General features: G+C 40.9%; 1 protein-coding gene across 3 annotated transcripts in view; it reads right to left on the bottom strand.

Annotated features, from left to right (window-relative positions):
* MYO1B (myosin IB) overlaps window positions 1-22,123 on the bottom strand; it is a 184,638-nt gene that overhangs the window by 67,288 nt on the left and 95,227 nt on the right. For all 3 annotated transcript variants that reach the window (XM_024733654.1, XM_024733655.1, XM_024733656.1), the window contains exons 5-7: window positions 13,765-13,869; window positions 9,764-9,810; window positions 4,365-4,428 (exon numbers count right to left, since the gene is read on the bottom strand). In XM_024733654.1, coding sequence (XP_024589422.1) covers window positions 4,365-4,428; window positions 9,764-9,810; window positions 13,765-13,869 — 216 coding nt within the window. The remainder of the gene's footprint in view (window positions 1-4,364; window positions 4,429-9,763; window positions 9,811-13,764; window positions 13,870-22,123) is intronic.

Here is a 22,123-nt window from a genome sequence, read left to right on the forward strand (position 1 = left end):
ACTATTATCCTCATTTCAAAGAGAAAGAAATGGAGGCACAGAGAATTAAGTAACTTGTTGTCTTTTTGTTTAGACATTGGCAACCACATGATAAATCACTGACAACTGCATATATAGGATCATGGGTATGTCCCAAATAATAAAGCAGGAAAATATACAGCCTGCCTATATTTAACCAATTCCATCCTCATCTCCAGCGTTTACTGAGCACCTGCTGTGTATCAGGTATCACCCTAGGCTCTTTTTTTTTTTTTTTTTTTTCCTTTTATTCTCAATAAATTTCTCTATGTCAAACTGTGCTTATTGTACATTAGGTACTTATGTGATTATTAATTAGTTAATTCAACAAATATATATTAGATGTTAGACACTATTTTAGTTGCTATCATTTAGCAATGAACCATACAAACTGAGTCTCTGTCATTATAGGGTATATATTTGGCTAGGAGCTAGAGACAATCAACAAATAAATATACAATAATGAAAAGAAGCAAACATTTATTGAGTGCTTACTACGTGCCAGGCACTATTACAAGTGCTTTAGATGTTAACAAATTATTTACAACTCATCACAACCCTATGAGATCAGTACTATTATCCTCATTTCAAAGAGAAAGAAATGGAGGCACAGAGAATTAAGTAACTTGTTGTCTTTTTGTTTAGACATTGGCAACCACATGATAAATCACTGACAACTGCATATATAGGATCATGGGTATGTCCCAAATAATAAAGCAGGAAAATATACAGCCTGCCTATATTTAACCAATTCCATCCTCATCTCCAGCGTTTACTGAGCACCTGCTGTGTATCAGGTATCACCCTAGGCTCTTTTTTTTTTTTTTTTTTCCTTTGCGGTACGCGGGTCTCTCACTGTTGTGGCCTCTCCCGTTGTGGAGCACAGGCTCCGGACGCGCAGGTTCAGCGGCTATGGCTCACGGGCCCAGCCGCTCCGCGGCATGCGGGATCCTCCCGGACCGGGGCACGAACCCGTGTCCCCTGCATCGGCAGGCGGACTCCCAACCACTGCGCCACCAGGGAAGCCCCACCCTAGGCTCTTGATACACTACCGTGAACAGGACAGCCATGTCTCCCATCCTTACAGTTTACGCAGGTATATGCACATTTGAAATCTTAAGGCTTCTTCTTAGTATATCTCTATGCTATTCTTCTTTTAGGAGATAACATCCCTTGAGACTTGTACCACACTTTCTCCAGTCTAAATTGCCATTTAGTGCCACAACTATAAGAAAGTATCTGTGACTATTAATAAAAGCAACAGGTTTCCAAGCATTTCAAGTTCATAACACTAGATCCAAAATCCTCAAATGTAAATGTATAAATTTTATGAGACCCACACGCATTAACAAAGTAGGAGAATAGTACCTCACATCAGCCAAACATCTGGATGTGTTTCCATGTTTTATCTTCTCTACTTAAGTAAATGTTTGACATTTTCTATTTTTGTAACACTTCTCTCCTAATGATACTCACCTCAGAGATATGTAGCTTTCAAAACTCTCCTAAAGATACTAACCTCAGAGATACATAGCTTTCAAATGAGTTCAAGACTTAGGTTTTACAGCATACCTCTCTTAGAAAGAGAGGAAGAGAGACTAAGTTATTGGGCATTTTTTCCCCACTTCCTGGGTACACAACTGGCTCAAACGATCCTGTGACTTTTTCAAGGTAATAATTACAGCCAACAACGACCTATGCTTTTACTAGGCGGCTGCTGGAAAAGGAAACAAAATAGATGACCTACAAAATGGCAAATCTTGTCTCCTTTTCTGGGTACAAGAAGCTAACTGTTGGTAGCTTGCAGAGAACAAGAGTGGGTTTACCCATTGCTTTATACCCCCTCAAGCCAGCAGGCAGCAGCTCCCCGTGGCCACCTATGAGTCAGTCCTCTCTCTCTACTCGGGGTGAAATTTCCTGCTCTCACCACTAATGTATCCCTTTCTGTTCCAAAGCAAAGGATACTCTAAAATACCAGGGTGTTCCCACTACCACAAATTTCAATATAATTTCATTGTGGGAACAAATGGTAACAAAAACCATATGACGTTCATTCATGATGGTTTTTAATCTTCACTGGAAATGAACTGGGTGTTTACTATTTATTCTCCATGGATACTGCAAGAATTAGAGACAGGAAGACATTTCTGTTTGAAACTTGAAACTTCAAAATGTAAAACCCAAGTTATTTTCTGATACTTAGAATAAAGGCATCCTTAAATATTTTCCTAGAGTCCTCAAGAGTAATATTGGTTCAATCATTCTAGAATGTTCTATAATACAAAGTTAATGTAGCCTCATTTTAAAAATAGTGTATTACTCAATTAATAACTAAATTTAATTTGTCTTGTAAAATGCAAGTGTTATAAAAGTGTTACAAATATCTTTCAGAATAAAAGCTAATCTTTCCTTAAAATGGTGGTCTTAAAACTGAGGCATACCTTTTCCTATACAGCTCTCATCAGCTGCCACATACTGTGAAGGAAGCTTGCGTAACAAACTTGGCAGGGTTATAATCACTTGCTTTTGGTGGTATTATATATGATTCGCATGAGTATTTCTGTTTCCTATTTGACAGTTAAAACCATTTAACATAAGTAGTACCATCCTAGCCAATTTCACCTCAGATTAAAACTTCCTCTTCAAGACGTTTTTCCAATAATAATACATTTTTACAATACATATAATCCCAACGGTTAAGAATCCGCCTGCCGTACTTCCCAGGTGGTTCAGTGGTTAAGAATCTGCCTGCCAATGCAGGGAACACGGGTTCGAGCCCTGGTCCGGGAAGATCCCACATGCCACAGAGCAACTAAGCCCGTGTGCCACAACTACTGAGCCTGCACTCTACAGCCCACGAGCCACAACCACCGAGCCTGCATGCCCAGAGCCCGTGCTCCGCAACAAGAGAAGCCACCGAAATGAGAAGCCTGTGCACCGCAACGAAGAGTAGACCCCACTCGCCATAACTAGAGAAAGCCCGCGTGCAGCAACAGAGACCCAACGCAGCCAAAAAAATAAATAAACTATTTAAAAACTACAAATGGTAGAAATGCGGAACCATGAAATTCATCCAGTTCAATCCTATAGTTTCCAAGATAAAGACTCTAGACCTAGAAGTTTACTCTACGAACTATGATTTAAAAATTAAAAAAAAAAAATTCAGCTGCATGGTTTGCCCAAATTCTAAAAACACTCACTTTCAAATGGCATCCCTCTGGTTCTAGAGTTTCTCTGGAAGATCACAGGGGCCACCCGGGGGTCTAGGGGTTCTGGCTGCTCATCTCCTCTTTAACCAGATCAGGTCTCATTTCATCTGTTTCATATTTGGAATAAAATTTCATTTGGAGAAAGAATGCCACTGCTATAGCAAAAAGCAGTGCTTTGGATACCTGAGCCAATTGTTATTTTTAAATCTAGTACAAACTTAGATTTTTTTCATTCCAACAATCCGAACAGCATCTTAGGGTGGTGAAAAGGCCAGGGGAAGCAGTGTGTGTGAGGGGGCGCGTCAGCAGTGTGGCCCTCAAAAAAAACAAGAGGATAACCAGGCTGCAGCTTCCCCTGGAGGTGCACTAACCCTGAGTGGTCATCGTATCCTTGCCAAACGAATCAGCTACAGAATCAACAGGAGCAGAGACATCAGGGCGGTGCCACATGCACTGAAGCCCCCAAGCATGGATGAAGGGGCCTTATCTACAACAGATACTGACCACTGTGCCCACCTGAGAAAACTCTGGACCTGGGGCTGTTAAGTAGACCTCACCTGATTTTGTCCATGTTTTCACCTTTGCTGGAGAACATTTCACTTCTACAATCACAAATCATGACTAAAGAAAGCTAATAAATCTGTCTCTACCTAACAGGTGTACGACATTTCAATTTTTTAAACACACTGAAGACAAAATTCTCACAGTAAAATTTGAAGTACAGGTTTTTCTCATTTTATCGGGTAACTGTTACCCCAAAAGTCATTAAATTAAAATCAATTATTATTTATATTTTGTTTTTAACCACAGAGTAATTTTGTTAAAGAAAATAACGGTTGGAGAATCTTTTTTATTACTGGATTGGCTTGAAGACCTATAGGATATAAAATACAGTTGGGCTAATATTTATTTCTTTAGCAGACTTCTAAAAAGTTTTTCAAAGGCAAAGACTTTAAGTGGTCTTTTAAAAACATTTAAAAATTAAATATTATAAAACAATCTGAAATGCATAGGTTAAAAATTTAAGTATAAGAAAAGGAAATGTATTCTTAAGCCTATCTCTTAAAGACCCAAGTATCTAAAATATTCTGTTATAAATATATGTTTTACTATTCTGAACGTCTTTAAAATACTCACAGTTACTTATCACTCCTCCCAGGGGATCGCCTTTAAAATCGAATTCAATATCCATATATTTGCCCTGCCAAAGAAAGACTTGGTGAGTTTTCAAGTTCACCTCAAAATATTCAGTCAGTGTATCTTAAAGCATAGCATAAGCCCTTTATGCATTTGTTTAAATGTAATTAAGAAAGACACAGTTTATGTAACCATGATGCAAAACAATGTGCCTCCAAAAATAATTCATACTAAATACCCCATTAGCTCAAAGTGAGCATATCTCGTTGCTAATTTAAGAACAGATCTTCTCAGCCATCATAAGACTTTTGGATAAGTTTCAAATTTCTCAGGGACGTGTGTCTTCAATTCAAGAATAAAAACTGGGAAAATTAGTATTCCTTGAATATGCACTAGCTGGCAATATAAATTATTTCATTTTTATAGGCAAAGTATGTTGTAAGCCATGGCTAGACATTCCAAACACACTGGACAGTGGACAAAATGGAAGACTTCAAGTTCTGTTTTTATATCTACTCAAATCAAATGCATGATTATGTGGTGTGACCAACTCAGAATCAAAGGCTCATCATTATTACCTTTTTGGCTTTTAATCTAGATTATACAGAAATATATAACCCATGTTCATATTACACCTTATAGATGGTACCTTAAACACACAGAAACACACATGGAGTCTTACACTGTGATTTTTAGAGAATGGGTCTGGATTGTCTGGTTAAAGAGTAACAAATATATCAGAATAACCCTGAGAGCTGTTTTTTGCTTGGAAAAGGGTGTGTTGATCTAATAAGTAGTCTTTGGTTTTGTTTCATGTTCTACCTTAGTCAGATCGATGGTTTGTAAATAATTCTCCCAGAGAATTACTTTAATTCTATTTTCAAAATAATGGTAAGGGAGGAGAAACATGATCACATGGCACACAATCAACAATGTAATCTGTGATTTTTTTATTAGCTCATGCATGCTCCCCCACCTTCTCCTTCTTCATTGTCACTGGTCATCTGGCCTTTGTAAGTCTTCACTTGCTCATTAAGCAAATGTTTATCAAGCATTTCCTGGACACTAACGTAGGCACAAGAGAAAGCAAGGCATCACTCCTGCCCTCAAGGAATTTACAGTCTGGGGGGGAAATGAAACATAAATGGGACATAACCATGTATAGGGATACATCCTACAGTGGGATCATGGTGCCAGGCGCAAAGAACAGGGGACAGAGGGGGAGGAGGAGATCTGCCCAACCTTAAAGGCGAAGTAGCAGGAGAAGTCAGGCAGGCAAGGAGGCAAGGGATCAGGAAGGAGCAGGCATAAGCAGTGGCATCCGTGAGGATGGTGGGGGAAGTCAGAGCACATCATGACACCGACATTTTCTCCTGACAGCCAAGTTGTGTCATTAAACGTTCCTCAACAAGGACACCATGATCAGACTTGCCTCTTTACAAGACCACTCTGGCTAGTGTGGAATGGACTGGAAAGGACCTATCAGATGTAGCTGACAGAGGTGGCAGCAATTAGGGGAGAAACGCTGGTGGCTTTACGCCGGAAGAGCAAAGGAGGAAAGTAAACAGAGTTGAGAGCTACCCAGAGAGTCACGATGACTGGTCATGGTTGGATGGAGAAGGTAAGAAAGGAGGGTATTCAAGAATTTAAAAGTCCAGGAATGTGGCCCAGGCAACTGAGTGGATAGCGACACTCTCTAGGATGCGAGGGGACACTGGAGGCAAAGCAGACATGAAGGAGGGAGAAAGAGTAACTTCACAAGAGAGTCAGAGGATGACCATATGAGAGGGGATGATTTTGGTGGCAGGTGGTCCCTGGGCAAAGGAGGTGAAAGATCTCGAGTACAGATGCAGAGAGATAAGTGTGAGAAAGGAGCGTGTATACTGATATGGAGACAGGAGAGGTGCCAAGGAGCGGGGCTAATTTGGTTGGAGAGCTTGGAAGAGGATGATTTCTGTGAAGCAGGCATAACAGCATCAGCTGAGAGTAAAGGATAGAAGCTTTGAAGAGAGTAGAGCAAACACTGTGGAGAAAGGAAAAGGAAGCTGACCAGGGCTAAACTCCTGCACAACACGGAGAACTCAGCTGATGCCCACACTGATGACTCCCCAAACGCTTGGTTCTGGTCCTGGCACTAGACTACTCACAAATAACCAGCGGCTTCCCACCACCTACAAAATAAAGTCTGAGACCCTGACCCTGCTACTCCAGGCCCTCCAGCTGGGGCCCGGACCCACCTTCCCAGCCCTCTGGCCCACGGCTCCATTCACAGACTCCCTGGCCTGGCCATTAACTCTGGCAAATGAAGGTCCACACTGGTTTCTCTCCTCAGTTTCTCAGGCTGTACTGCCACCTCCTGCTGCCTGCCACCCCATTTTGGCTTCTTTAAATCTTGTGGACCCACTCAGGACTGTCCCCTGCCCCGGACTCCTCCAGCTTCTCTATTCTGAGCTTCCATAACACTTCATCTATACTTTTCATGGGGGACTTACTAGTTTATGTGTTGTGTTATAATTATTTTCAGCCATGTCCATTTTTCCTGACTAGTTTATAAGCTTCTTAAAAATAGGTATTCAGGGCTTCCCCAGTGGCACAGTGGTTGGGAGTCCGCCTGCCGATGCAGGGGACACGGGTTCGTGCCCCGGTCCGGGAAGATCCCACATGCCGTGGAGCGGGTGGGCCCGTGAGCCATGGCTGCTGAGCCTGTGCGTCCGGAGCCTGTGCTCCGCAACGGGAGAGGCCACAACAGTGAGAGGCCCGCGTACCGCAAAAAAAAAAAAAAGGGTATTCATTCATCAATAAATCAATGTTTTCTGAGTGTCCACTATGGCACCGGCCCTGCTCTAGCTCCTGGGGCCACATCAGTGAACAAGAGGCCGAGGTGCTCGCTTCCTCCGCGCCTACTCTCCAGGGCCAATGATGATGTAAACGGGGGAAGGGAGCACATAACTCCAGAGACTGTTGAATGCCTAAAATAATGAAAATGGGATGAAGTCACAGAGTCTCCAGACAGCATCATGGAAGTGACATCTGAGATAAGACCTAAATGATACGAGACGCCAGCCATACAAAGATCTGGGGACAGAATGCATGGTGTAGAAGGACCGGCAACAGCAAAGGCCCAAGTCCAGGAAGCACTCGGCACACCTGCCGGGCACAAAGGCCTGTGTGACTGAGGCCCAGGGAGCCGGGGAAGGCTGGGCCGGCCCACCTTGCGTGGGGAGGCTTGGGGGAGCCCGGGCTATATTTTAGGTGCAAGGGGACCGCAGAGGCTGTCAGCCGGCAGGGGACGGCAGCGTGTAAAGATCACTCCGGCTACTGGTGGGGAAAAGACTGCAGGCTGCAAGAGGATACGCAGGGAGACCTAAGTTTAACTATGTTTAAAAGAAAACCCGGAGGTTTCAAACAAATGAATGAATTTGTGTGTTTCTATTCTTACTGAATAAGAGGAGTGGTAATGAGATTTTCCAGACCCTAGAGCGCTCTCTCCCACACTCTCCAGTGCCCCACTCAGCTCCTGGCACACCGCAGATGCTCAACAAAATCCCCCTCCAAAGTCCTTAGTCGAGAACAGTGATTTTCGAAGCCTTAAACTGTTTTTTTTCTTTTTTCCCCAAAGCAATGAGTCTCTCTTACTAGAAGCTCAATATGCCAAGTTAAAGTGCTGGGGTGAGGGTCACTGTGAGGCACCTCCATGGGAACAGTGGTCCACACTGTCAGCTACAATGAGGTGCAGGGTCTCCCAGGTTTCTCAGCAAAGAGATCAAAAAATTTATTCGGAGTTAACCTGTCAGACACAGTTGAAGGAAATGTAATTTCCCTGGAGTCATAAACCTCTGTTATATATACAGTAGTAATTTTAAATATAGTAGAGTCCTACTATAATATTATAACACAGACTTGAGTATACTACTGGTCAAAGTCGCACCCACAAAGCAGAGAAATTACTAAAAACTGGGCATGAAATGATTTAGCCTATAATCAAGTATTAATCTCATATCCTAATACCCATGTTATGATAGGATTTCTCTGAAGTTACTTAACAAGCCAAAACACCTGCCAAGCCTTTCGCTAGATTTTCCGATGTCTCTAAGTACCAGTGACTCTTTAAGCAATACGGTTTTCTGTATTTTTACGGCCTACAGACTAAATATATTCGCAAGTATTTTTTTTAAAGCGTGTGTATATGAGATTTGCCAAGAGCAAAAATAAAATCTCTATCCTATAAAGAAGCTTCATCTATTGGAATTACTTCTATCTGCCCACACTTTGCGTCTAATTCTATTTATGTAATGAGATTAGTCATGTTACCACAACAGGAAAAGGCATGGCTCACATCAGTTTTAACAACTTAAGGGGCTAATCCAATGGAAAAAATTCACTGCCTTGGAATTAGGAACCTTAGCCTTCCACTTTCCAATCTATCAAAACGATCTCCACCTGAGGTCATTTGCATGCCTTAAGCACAGGACAACGCCAATGAGAAAAAAGCAGAAAGGGGGCTAAAAGAAGCTGGGGAGTGGAGGTGTGGGGATGCAGGAAGGGTGTCTGGCAGCGAGGCACAGACGATCATCAATAATGGTCCCAAGTAATGTATATGAGAAGACAGCTTATAAAGTAAACGATCTTTTATTATGAAATTTATAAAACTGGCTCAACTATAGAAAAAAAGCCATCAATTTCAAAATGCCACCATCACACTCACCATATTTCCCCCAGCTGCCTCCAGGCAGTGTGTGTCCCTGTCAAGACCAGAGGCAGGAAAGAAGGCAGCACAGCTGGGGAGACCCAGGGGCTGATGTGCCAGAGTGTACACTGCAGAGGTGGGAGATGAGGCTGGAAAGGTTCCCACTATGGGAATTAGCATTTTCCAACTCAACCCGACTCAAAACATCAATTACCTTCAGTTTTTACTATTCAGTCCTCCCGACACCCCCCATTAGCAGCCAAACTTATTGACTTTACCTCTATAAAGTTTTAGAATACACCTCCATCCTTTCTGGTCCCACTGAAGAACGGACAAGAGCTGTAGAGTATACAAACTTGACACCTAGTTTACCCTTCTTTCTATGGAATTTCTGAGTCTTAATTGATTTCTAAATATCAAAACTCACATTAGTAAAGAGTTACTCTAAACAGCCTCACTGAAATTGCTCATGGAATTTTATGATAGATGACAAGAAAACATGCAAAAAAGATAGCTTGTCACTCCAAGAAGAATTAAAAAGGAAAATTCCAGAAAGCAGAAAAATAGTCCTTATAGAACTTTTAGCTTATGTCTCAATATGGTGTTTCTTATTTTTTAAATGTGTGTATTAAGAAATATTAAACATCTACTGGTTGTTTAAACACACGAGGTAAATATCAGTGTTAACACTTATGCTTATACAAATACTTACAAATCTAGAGGAGTTGTCATTCCTTACAGTCTTGGCATTTCCAAATGCTGGTAGGAAAGAAACAGATGTGTGGTCAAGTGACAGAACAATAATTTCAAGCCAAAAAATAAAACAAATGTAATATCTGACATCCATAAATCCTAGAAATGCAACTTGTAGCAATGACATTTCTGTCCAGAAAATTTCCATAGAAACTACTTAGCACGAGTCTTAATAAGCTGCTAAAGCTTCCATGTCTTTTTATAAGTTCACAGAAAGAGTCATGCCTATGATTCACAGAATTTTTTTCAAGTACTACTGTAAACTTAATCCTGTCTAATTCAACACATTTTAACTGTTTTGATAGTAGTCAGCTGAATGGCGAGCAAGCAGGGCTTCTGTGCTCTTCTACCGTTATTAACAATGGATAAGGTTATTTTAGAGATGATTACTTAACATTAGCAAAGGTTTTATGAAACTCAATTGATGAGGTTTTCAGGTGGAAAAAGGCATGAGAAACTTTAAATTGTTTAAGTTCGAAATAAAAGGTATTTAAACGTGATTAAATATATAACTGAAATACAGAAAGAGACTTGGAAACATCATTTCCAATAGGCTAAAAATACCATATAGTTTCATTAGTTTATGTCCATCAGACCTAAGTGAAACTTTCCAGAAAAAAAAAAAAAAAAATCAGCCCACAATGCAAAAATCCAAGTTTGTCCCAATCTTAGCTGCTTCGAGGAGCTACAATCTCCCACAGGACGCCCTTTCAAACGAGAGCACATAAGAACCACAGGATGACACTACCCCAGGCACAGAACGCTCCTGTTTGACAAAGGTATTTCAGTGTCATGAGGTAAAATGACTGCTTCATCAAGCTTGCGCACAAGATAGGAGCAAATTAATCTGGGCCTTGGTAGTAGAGGATGTAAGTGGAATAAATGTAAGTCGTATAAGAAGAGGGGATCCCTGTTTGATGCTCTGAAGCCTAGCAGTGCACCTCAAACTTTAACGTGTAAACCCATCACCTGAGGATCTTGTTCAAGTGCACACTTTGGTTCAATGAGTCAAGGGATGGGCATGAAATTCTGCTTCTCTACCAATACCCTCCCACCCCACCCCGAGGCTGTTACTGGGATCTGTGGGCCACACGGCAGCAGCAAGGACTGCAGAGTGATGCACGATGATGTGGCAAACAGAAATGAATCTTTAAATTAAGAGGTCGGGCATCAAATCCCTGGAAGCCGCCACAACTTCATTAAATTAAGATTAGCCTAACAAGAGCTCACATGATTAACAATGGCTAAAAGCTGGTCCAAGTTTTGAAAGCAATCACCTGATCAAGATGTGTAACGCTCACTGTGGATATTCAGTAGCCAAACCTGCTGTGTTATATTTCACGTTAGCTAGTATTTTTATGTTTTTGATTGTAAAAAAAATAATAATAATAGTTGCCTCCTGCTAGTTAAGACAAAATTTAAAGTCAACACAGGGCAAGTTCTTTGATTCAGAGATTCCACTTGGAATGGGTATGGTTTCGTAGGTCTCGTAGGTCCCTGACACCAAATTCTCTCTTCAACAGAAAATAAGCTGAGATGTTATATTAAGTAAGGAAACCTGCACATGGGAAACACTCAAAAAAGGATGCTGAAGAGGTTCACATCCTTATCCTACGTCCACCACCAGCTAAAGGATTTTAATAAATGCAACCTTGATAATGGTGTTGACCTAGTCATCATGAAGACCATGACATTTTTCGTGTTTTCACAGGCTAGATCTTTGTGGTGGGTGTCAACACGCAGGGATGCCAAATTAACTAATTTGTACAGCCCCAAAGTCCAGCACCAGACGCTGACACATAAAGGAGAGTTTATTGTGGCTTGAAGGTCAAGGGCAAGTGAAGGAATTGCTTCAAAAAAACTTTATTCAGGGTGCCATTTGCAAGCCATAAACCATCTTTTCATCAAACAAATCTGAGTTGCACATTACTAAACACAGCTCTAAACACTAAAGTCTTTTACTGTGAGCCACAGAATCAAAAACAAGTGTTCCATTATAGAACACTTGAGACACATTCCTCAATTGTTTTTTTTAAGTTCATTGTTCTAAATGTTCATTTACAGTAGCAGCTCCAGTTAGAAAGTAAAGCATTCCCACAAAAGATAATACATGCCCACAGTAGACATTTCTTCCAGTTCCTGCACTGGGGCCTAGTTTCAAATACCATTGAATAAAGGGCCAGATTCTAATCACAGATGCAAGCTATAGCATTCCACAGTGTTTCTCCTTTAGATCACAGCATTCTGAAAATAAGCATCTATAGAAATATAACACATGTATAGCATCCTAACTAAAAGCAAAAGACAGTAAGCAAAAAGTAAAAGACTGGGATAATAAGATAAAGATAAAACACTTTCTACAACAGCTTCTTTATTTGTTAGGTCCTGAAGGGGAAGAAAGGTCAATAACAATGTAACAGGTGTTCTGGCCTTTGCTTCTCACAAGCAAAGTATTCTCATGAGTTTTATTTCACTGTCTGGAGGATAAAGATGCATGGTGCCTCCTTGTAATAAAGTGGAAGGAGGGACTAGACCTGAGTAACAAAGACAATGGACAGAGTTCTGTTCCTCCATACTGGGGCGGCAGAGGGGGGTCTCCCCCCACAGAGCAGTTCTGCTTTAATCCATGTTAAATCTTGACCTTCCATGACTTCGAACAAAGGGCTGAACCGCACTACTCTTCTAGACCAGAGATTCTGATCAAGGTGGTCTTGATCCCCTCAGGGGACATCTGGCATTGTCTGGAGACATTTTCAATGGTAACAACTAGAGGCAGGGGTGCTATTGGCACCCAGTGGTTAGAGGCCAGGGATACTGCTAAACATCCTACACTGCACAGGACATCACCCCACAGCAAAGACTTATCCAGTCCAAAATGTCAACAGCACCAAGGTTGAGAAACCTACTCTACCCCAACAACTGTGTTAAATGACAACACTGGCGTGCTTACAATATAAAGCAAGGCAAAGGGCTTTCCAGCAATAGGAAGAGGCTTTGAGTTACTGTTTCCAACATAAGGATGGTTTATACTGATGGTTTATGCCAACCTCCACGGCAGAAGGGAACTCCTCTCCGGCTTTGTTTTCTGATGGTATTATGAACTAAATGTTTGTGTCCCTACCCGACCCCACCGCCCAATTCATATTTTGAAGCTCTAACCCCCCAATGTAATGGTATTTGGAGATGGGGCCTCTGGGAGGTAGTTAGATGAGGCCAGGAGCCAGCGCCCACCTGCCCATCATCCCCCCTCCCCCTCCCATATACACACACAAAGAAGAGGTCATGTGAGCACATAGCAAGATGGCAGCTGCCTACAAGCCAAGGCTTCAGAAGAAAACCTACCTTGCCAGCAGGTGATCTTAGACTTCGGAGCCTCCAGAAGTGTGAGAAAATAGATTTCTGTTGTTTAAGCCACCCACTCTATGGTACTTTGTTATGGCAGCCCAAGCTGACTAACAGACACAGATGGCCAACCACAGAATTTGAGCTCTAAAGTCAGGTTTAGGCTTTTTGTAACCCTGAGAAAACTGGTCCTTAAATATTTCTCTGGCATAGCCTTGGTTTCCCTGACAACAGAAATCACCAGCCATGGGTGTTATCCTGAATGATAAAATAGCACTGCCCTCACATTGCTCTTTTCCACCAAGTTTCTCCCAGCTGTCAAGTCAAATGCAAATATCAGTTGATTATTATTAAGCAAAATGTAAGTAATTCAAATAAAAATTAAAAGGGAGAAAAATGATTCCAAGTGGGAGAGCTCCTTTTACACGAGTAAAGCGTTCCCTCCTTCAAGTGCATGAAGCCAGGAGTTCCTAGGATGCCGCTACCTTTTGCTCAGCAGGTCTGGGCCTGACTCTCCCCCTCCCAGCCCACCTCCCAGCACACCAGGTGTCAGAAGTGCCCGGAAAACTGGATTTACCGTTCCAGTCATACTGACCCAAGGTACACAGAAAATCCTACCTTCCAGGACTGGGTTGGACTGTAAAAGCTGTTCTTTGACTTGATTAACTTCTGCTCCTTTTCCACAAACAGCTGCTACGTAGGACATAACAAGCTTGCTGGCCTCTGTGGATGAAAACAAGCCATATTAATAAATTAAGCAGAAACCTTTTTTTCAACTTTCAGGGGAAAAGATTTGGGAGAGAAGGCCCACTAACAGTGTTTTCAAATGACTTCACTCCTGGGAGCAAAGAATGTTTTGGGAACCTTTAAAAATATTCATGCTTTCTATTCAGACATGTCATTGATTCAGATATAACAGGAATTGTGCTTAAAGGTTATCACTGGGTTGCTAAAAAATTGGCTGAGTAAACAGAGCCAACAAAATCTGAGGAGGACTATCTTCTTAAAGCAATTGTTTCTTAAAAAACTAAAACTAGAGCTACTATATGATCCAGCAATCCCACTCCTGGGCATATATCCGGAGAAAACCATAATTCGAAAAGGTACATGCACTCCAAGTTCATTGCAGCACTATTTATAATAGCCAAGACACGGAAGTAACGTAAGTGTCCATTGACAGACGAATGCACAATGAAGATGTGGTATATACAAATAACAGAATACTACCCAGCTATAAAAGAATGAAATAATACCATCTGCAGCAACATGGATGGACCTAGAGATTATCGTACTAAGCGAAGTAAGTCAGACAAAGACAAATATCATATGCTATCACTTATATGTGGAATCTTAAAAAATGACACAAATGAACTTATTTACAAAACAGAAACAGACTCACACACGTAGAAAACAAACTATGGTTACCAAAGGGGAAAGGGGGGGAGGGATAAATTAGGAATTTGGGAGCAACAGACACACACTACTATATATAAAATAAACAACAAGGACCTACTGTATAGCACTGGGAACTCTACTCAGTATTTTGTAGTAACCTGTATGGGAAAGAATCTGAAAAAGAATATGTGTGTGTGTGTGTGTGTGTGTATGTATGTGTGTATATATATATATATATATATATTTAAGTGAATCACTTTGCTGTACACCTGAAACTAATATAACATTGTAAATTAAACATACTTCAATAAAAAATAAATTTTTTTAAAAAGCAATCATTTATATATAATTACTATATTATACATAGGTGATTCAAGTCAAAATTAACTTGATAACCTGGGTGTCTTTATCAAATGTATTTTTTAAATTTAAAAGAACTGTCCTTCCTCAAAAATAGTTTCTAAATAAAATTGGTTTGCTTACAATCAGATTAAATTAATTACTCTTCAAACTGATTAAAAAGCTAAGCAACTAATCTTAAGGATTTGAATACAAGAAATACAGACCTTCCAGGGCATCTTCTAGTTGTTTTCATAGGCTTCACTCGTAGAACAAGCTCCCTGCTAAAAGAAGCAGGCCACCGGAGGCATATGAAGAATTCTTAGCTCAAACTGGTAAGGTGGGCCAAATTTGGTTTTATCCTTCCCCTATTAGTACATGTCTCCTCTTAGCATCTGTTTCCAAGAACCTGATCCTTTTAATACTGAGTTCCAAGGAATGATAATAGATATTCAGGGGAAATGAAGTCTAAAGTCAAATGAATTTGGGCCCACAGTAAGTTAGATGAAGTGAAATAGGTTTCCTTTTAAAATGGCTTCTTAAAGGAGCATGTGCATTGTGGAACTCTGGAAAAAGATGGAGAATGCACCATCTCCCAAACTTATTTGCCATAGAATCTGTTTCTCATTCAACTGTCCTAGTTCTAATGTTCCATAATCAGGATCTGGGAAATACTCAACTATTAAATGTCAGTAGAATAAAACATGGGCCCAGGTCCAGGCAGTCAAGGCAAGAAAGACCAATCTCCCAAATCTTGCTTTCTTGCAAGTTCTCTGCTCTGGTGCCACTGTCTGAGGGCAGGAAAGCCTTCCCCAGGTATGAGTGGCAGTACCCCTACCTATGGGTGTAAGGGGACAAACCTCAACGCTGCTCTTTCTCACAGGGAGACCTGCAGGTGACTTCCAGCCCATTTCCCACCACTGAAGAAATAATAAATGAACAGTTGGAACGCGACCTTGGGCGCATTGCCCAACATGTGCTTCAGGGCCTATATACAGCCCCAAAGCATCACCTAATAACAGGAGCCACAGAGCACCAAGAATCTATGCAGGTCCCATAAAGTTCTCAAGGGAGTGCTAGCAAATATGGTGCAGAAGAAGCAGGTGATCTCATGGAGCTGAGGATTGTGGTGGGATGCTGGGTACTTCTTCAATGGTTGGAGTTAAATCTCCCTCCAGTTTGCTTTCTGGGTAATGAGAATGGGTCCAAGTAGATTCTCTGGCGGTCTGTGATGGCGGATCTCTGCAGTCTCCTTTTAAAGACTGTAGCTGAGAAACATCAGTCTTTTCATCTTTGCAATACCCTCCCTCCAAAGGGCATAGTCCCTTAACACATCCTCCATTGCGTAAAGTTCCTGAGCTACGTTTTCCAACGTTCTCAGGGTTTAACTATTTAAAGGCCGGTGAACTGTATGGACACACATCTGCTGCTCCATCAGGCTGAACTGGCCTCAGTCACGAACAAAGAGTTTATATACTATTACGTTTCATTTCACTTCTTGGTGCTACATTCCCCTCTACCCACCAGTTCACACTGGAACTCTTCTGTCACTTTGCGATACTCTGTTTCTAGGCTCCCTGGCTTTCAAAGTCAGGTGAGGCTGCCCTCCCAGCAAATTCCTGACATCTTGTGCTACCTGGTCTCCAACTGTGGGCCAACTCTCCTGCATCGCCCACACATTCCAACCCTACAGTCTGGCCTCTGAAACAACTCACCTCCAGGCTTTCTCATCATCTGCTTTCTCAGCAGCATTCTCTGGTCCCCATCCCCACCTACACTCTCACATGTATTTTGTATATTCTTTCTTGACTTGAATTTCTAGCCTTCCTACCCATTACACTATTAGAAGAGTGGAAGCATTTATAGACAAAACAACTCCAGACAGTGGCAAACACACACACACAAATATATACGTACATATTTTACATGAAAAGCTAAGTTTTCTTTTAGGTAAACTGGCCAGAAATAGTAAAAGTGCAGGTCAGCCTATATTGCTTATTCCAGTGATTATGAACCTCACTGCAGCCAAACCTCCCACCTCAGATACATGGCTACACCCAGTTCTCTGGAAATCCTGTTCTGGTCCAGGGTGGACACCATGGACAAACTGCTTTGTGTGTATGTGTGTGGGAGTAGACGGAGGGGGGGAGGTGATCAACCAAGAATGAGAACTCTTTGGTGGCTGCTAGAATTGATCTGACCTCTCAGAGACCTTTTAATGGCCTGAACTAAATGGCATCAAATTCTCTCAGGGTCAAATCTATTTAAAAATGGCGCCAGGAGCAGATCTATTGGAATTTGGATTGGACCTACGTCATATGGCTGTTAAATTGTATGTAAACCCACAATATCTACTGGGATGTAAAGATTGGTTAACTTAAATTGAAACAAGGAATCAGTTTTATTAACTTTAAAATCTATTTAAGTAATTCAAATATCATTTTTAAATATACTTCGAAGATCCTTCTTTCTAAATTGTTAAAAAGATTTTATGCTCAGGTTCTTTTTTTTTAATTTTTATTTTTTGCAGTACTAGGGCCTCTCACTGCTGTGGCCCCTCCCACCGCGGAGCACAGGCTCCGGACGCGCAGGCTCAGCGGCCATGGCTCACGGGCCCAGCCGCTCCGCGGCACGTGGGATCTTCCCGGACCGGGGCACGAACCCGCGTCCCCTGCATCGGCAGGCGGACTCTCAACCACCGCGCCACCCGGGAAGCCCTATGCTCAGGTTCTTAACTATCTTCAGGAATTCTATTGCTGCGCTCATTTTAATAATTCATTTTTAGAAGCTGGGATTAAGGGTAATTTTCTCCAAAGTCTCGTTGTCTAAAAGAGACAACTCATTATTTTCCTGACATAATACTTGATCTTTAACTCAAGTAGTTCATGAGATAGTCACTACTTTAGAAAAAATAAGTAAACCTGTACGGACAAGTTGCAAGGTCCAATGTATTTTAGAGGACTGTTTTCATTATATTTCATCATGCTGCAAACAGGAAGTAACAGTTATCTCATGAGGTTTTCTGCTTCATTTCCTTTGGCTCTTCTGTGCCAAAGTTCAAATAAATTTGCATCTTTATTCAAATGTTTACATATTTATCCAAAACAAAACTCTATGTAATAACCTCTATGAATGAAAAATATTGTATTTCTGAGGAGAATCGAGAATTAAATTATCATCCTCCTCCATACTGCAAAGCCTAGTTCTTGAATCATGTGGACTATCATAGGAACCAACTAAACATGACCTTGGCAAGCACAGCATAAAATCTTAAGCATTTTCCAAGGCAATACTTTTGAGTAGACCGAATGCATTAATCTAGTAATCATACTCTCAGTGACAACGTCTTGCATGTTTGCTGTAAAAATATAAAAGGATTCTATGTAGGACAAAAAGGTGTATTCTTCACGTGTACTCAAAATACTGAAAAGCACTGCCATTCTAGATATAAGAATGCTGGCATTTAAAATTGGCAAGTCATAACAGCATTGCTTAGAACTCATTCTTAGTTCATCATTTTCTCTAACTCACAGATACTTTACATATGTAGATTTATGTGCATATATATGTTTGAATGTTGAATTTTAAAATGCACTGAGTTGGACAAACAAAATATGAAGTCTTCAAAGTCAAAATATCTTCTCACCAGAAAACAGTAGAACACCTAGGGTTATCAGATATCCTGCACTAATGAACAAATGGCCTATAACAAAACATTTCTAGATCAAAATATCTAGACCAGAATTCATTTCTATAAAGGATGGAAAGGGGTTATAGATGATCGTTTATGATTCTGGGAATTTTAAATTCCTGTTAAGGTAAGAATGATAACTAATTTAACTCTGTATACTCTGGTACCTTGCATTGGGTTGTGAATAGTATCTACTATATGTTATTATATAATTATGTAATATGTAATCATATAACCATATAAATTCATATACTATAATATTCTTTATGTAAGAAAACATTGTGAAATAGCAATCAGTGAATGAGAAAGGGAAAACAATGAAAGACATTTGTAACCATGAGGACAAAAGGATGGGAATCTCATGGGCAAGTATGAAAACCTATGCATGCAATCGAGCAGGCTCCACACAGCTACTGTGTCAGGAAAAAAAGGTAGGAATACAAGCAAGGCTTATTCTGAGGGTTTTTTTCAGAGCTAATAAATTTATCCAGGAGTTAACAAATATCGATGCATGCACGCATAGATACAAATAAAATCATAGGTCACATACATATCATATAAACTATGTCATATATGTCATATAGCATAGAGAAAGCCATACATTTATACACACACAAATACTGGCATATTTATCTACTTCTATACCTCTCTATCTCCTTGGTTAAGACACCCAAGTTTTTCTAGGGACTATGCTTACAAAGGTCTGGTGGTCCAGTGACCTAAAGAGTATGACTGCCTAAATCAAGCAAGTCATGTTTGTATACAATGAAACAAGGACTCTGTAACACAGAAGAACACCCTTTTTTAGCAGTCCTGAGTCTGCAAAATCACCCAGCTGCAGCACATCCAAACTGACCCGACAGGCAGCTGGGAACTGCCCCGATCACTGTACCAAAAACATGGGTCTTGCAATGAGAAACGCAGCCTCTGCTCCAAAAGGAATCATGAACGGCAATGTTTTTATTGAAATACAACTATATGTAAGTTGCTTTGCTTCTGAAAGTTGGCCACAAAATCTGATAATTCATGTCAAACATGTGAGTCAAGAGAGGCCTCTCTCACATGAGGAAGAAACAAAACAAAGCTCACGACATTTTGGCCTCGAGCCTGCTTAGCTATTCTGCTTCCATGTGGAGATGTTCAGCATTGGAAAATGCTCATGGATGTTTAGGCTACAGTCAGTCACTCACATCTCTGTTGCTGACCGAGTTAGAAAACTATCACAGATGTAGAGCAGTACAAGCTCACTTGGGGTTCAGAACCAAGGGTCTTAATGAGCAAGGCAGGCTTTGTAACTCTTTTAGCAGATGGCTGCTGTAAAATTAGAAATCAAATAATTTATAATGCTTTCATATATCAGGATCATCTTCTCAGGCCCACAGTTTACTCTGATGGCCTTGGAAAAATGCAGTTACGATGGTTCCCTCATGTTCTGCCCCCCTGCCCCCATCGGTGCTTGAATGATTTCCCACAAACTATTTGTATTCATGATAGTGAATTGTGAGTTCACTGCCTAGAAATAGTTGGGCACTTTTATGAGGCATGATGAATTTTTTATTTAGCACAGCAGTAATGAATTAAATAGGACCCCAAAGGATTCAAAATGTTCACGCCTCTCCCTGAGTGCCCACATTATACAACCCCACAGTGTAAGAGTGTCTCCAGTGTTTAAGACCAGTAACATCATCATCTGCCAAGGGGGGTTTACAACCTCGTTAACTTAATTACTTCTTATAAAATGAGCCCTCTGATACTACATGGTGGTTCTGTATATGCTATTAAGCAAAAACTCTCACCGAAAAGAGATGCTATACGTAAGTACACAGCAGGTTCCAGGCCTTCAATAAATGTTAGTTCTCTTCTTCTTTCATTCATTCACTAACACAAAAATGCTAATAGCTACATGTATTCAAAAAAATTTTGGTGACTAAGATAATATGACATTTCAAAAATGGCCTGGCATTCCTCTTCCCCACAGAATTGAGAGTAAACCCCTTCTTGAAATTCCTCACACACTGTACTGCAATCTCTGTATTATTTTCCATCATTTCATGTTCCCGTAAGTAATCTCCATGAAACAGAGACATTAAACAACACAAAGTCTACTCAAAACTATAGTCTGATGACAATTAAAACCTTAATACAATTTGAAACAATTTCTGTACCCCTGCTTTCAAAAAGAAAGAAAAGTAGAAAAAGATGGGAATACGTAAGTAAAACACTAGATGTCTCTATGGAAATGGAGAGGTAGGAGATGCTACTGGGATCTATAAATGTAAAGAAAGGGCTGAGCAGCTACCAAAGAGTATAGCTGAGTAGATACTTAAAAACAGCAGCTCTCAGGAGTAGTGTCCACTGCCCAGCACCAGGATTTTAGTGATAATGGACAAGTGAAACATCACCGGGTTTAAAAAGCACAGTAGCTCAAAAACAAGACAAATGCTTCGAGAGACTTCTGAACAGTTGCTACTCAAAGTATGGTCTGACAACCAGCACTACTCAGAAGCTGGTTGGCCCCTGGACTGCTACTGGTCTATCTACACATGAGAGTAGGCATTGAGAAGTCTTTGTAGCAATTTGGTAGTTTATTTTGTCTGTGGAAACTAAAACCAGAAATCAGGGCCTGAATTTTCTATGTCTTCTTTTATTTTATTTTTCTGGTATTGGTCAGCAGCAGACCGCAAGAGAAGGGAACCTGGAGCTTCCCAGTGGAAGGTTTGGGATGTACTGCTCCAGGCTGTCTGTGGTACCCTCTCCAGCCTCTTGCTGAAGCAGCACCTGTAAACAGAGCTTCCTACCAGAGGAGGAGGTGATGACCCTGTGAAGCAGCTGTCCATTCTTCAGCTTATGACAGAGGGCAAAGGGGTCCTAGAAGGGACTAAATCCAGGGAAGACGATAGGATTTCAAGTGGTGAATGGGACACTGAAACAAAGAGGACAAGTTATTGACCAGAAAAATAGAAGAGAAAAGAGAAGAGAAAAATATAGAAAAGAAGAATGAACTCCATGTGCCACTAGATTTCCACCAGAGGAATAAGGTGTTTTTGTTTCTCTCAGAAAAGAATGAATGCCCTCCCCGTGAAACAGTAACAGCAACCTCCACTCAGTTTCTTAATAAAGAAGGTACACGAGCCTACCAGGAGATGGAATTTTGCTCCAGGAGGAAGCAGTATGGTTTACAACTCTCTGAGAAGGAGGAGGTCACATACTAACATGGCTCATGAGTGGATGTGCTGTCTTCTTGGAGCACATGTTCCAGAGGAGATGAAGAACTGGCCAATAACAATCAAACCGGTGACCACAACCCACTTCTGATGACTCACTCAGGAACAAACTGAAACAATCAGATACTCAAAGAAGTCTTTAGACATGATGAAGAATGAGTACAAATCTAAAAAAGTGAATAGGCTTAGGAATATTTTCATCTCTTCCTCCCTTATGCTTTAAAAAAAGAAACACATGTGAAATGATATAAATAGGCTTGTAGATACAGTCAAAGGGATTGAGGTAGGGGTAGGTGGCATGAGATACGTCACTAATGCAAATGACTTC

The sequence above is a fragment of the Neophocaena asiaeorientalis genome, unplaced genomic scaffold, assembly GCF_003031525.2.
Source record: "Neophocaena asiaeorientalis asiaeorientalis breed wild unplaced genomic scaffold, Neophocaena_asiaeorientalis_V1.1 scaffold24, whole genome shotgun sequence".
NCBI lineage: Eukaryota > Metazoa > Chordata > Mammalia > Artiodactyla > Phocoenidae > Neophocaena > Neophocaena asiaeorientalis.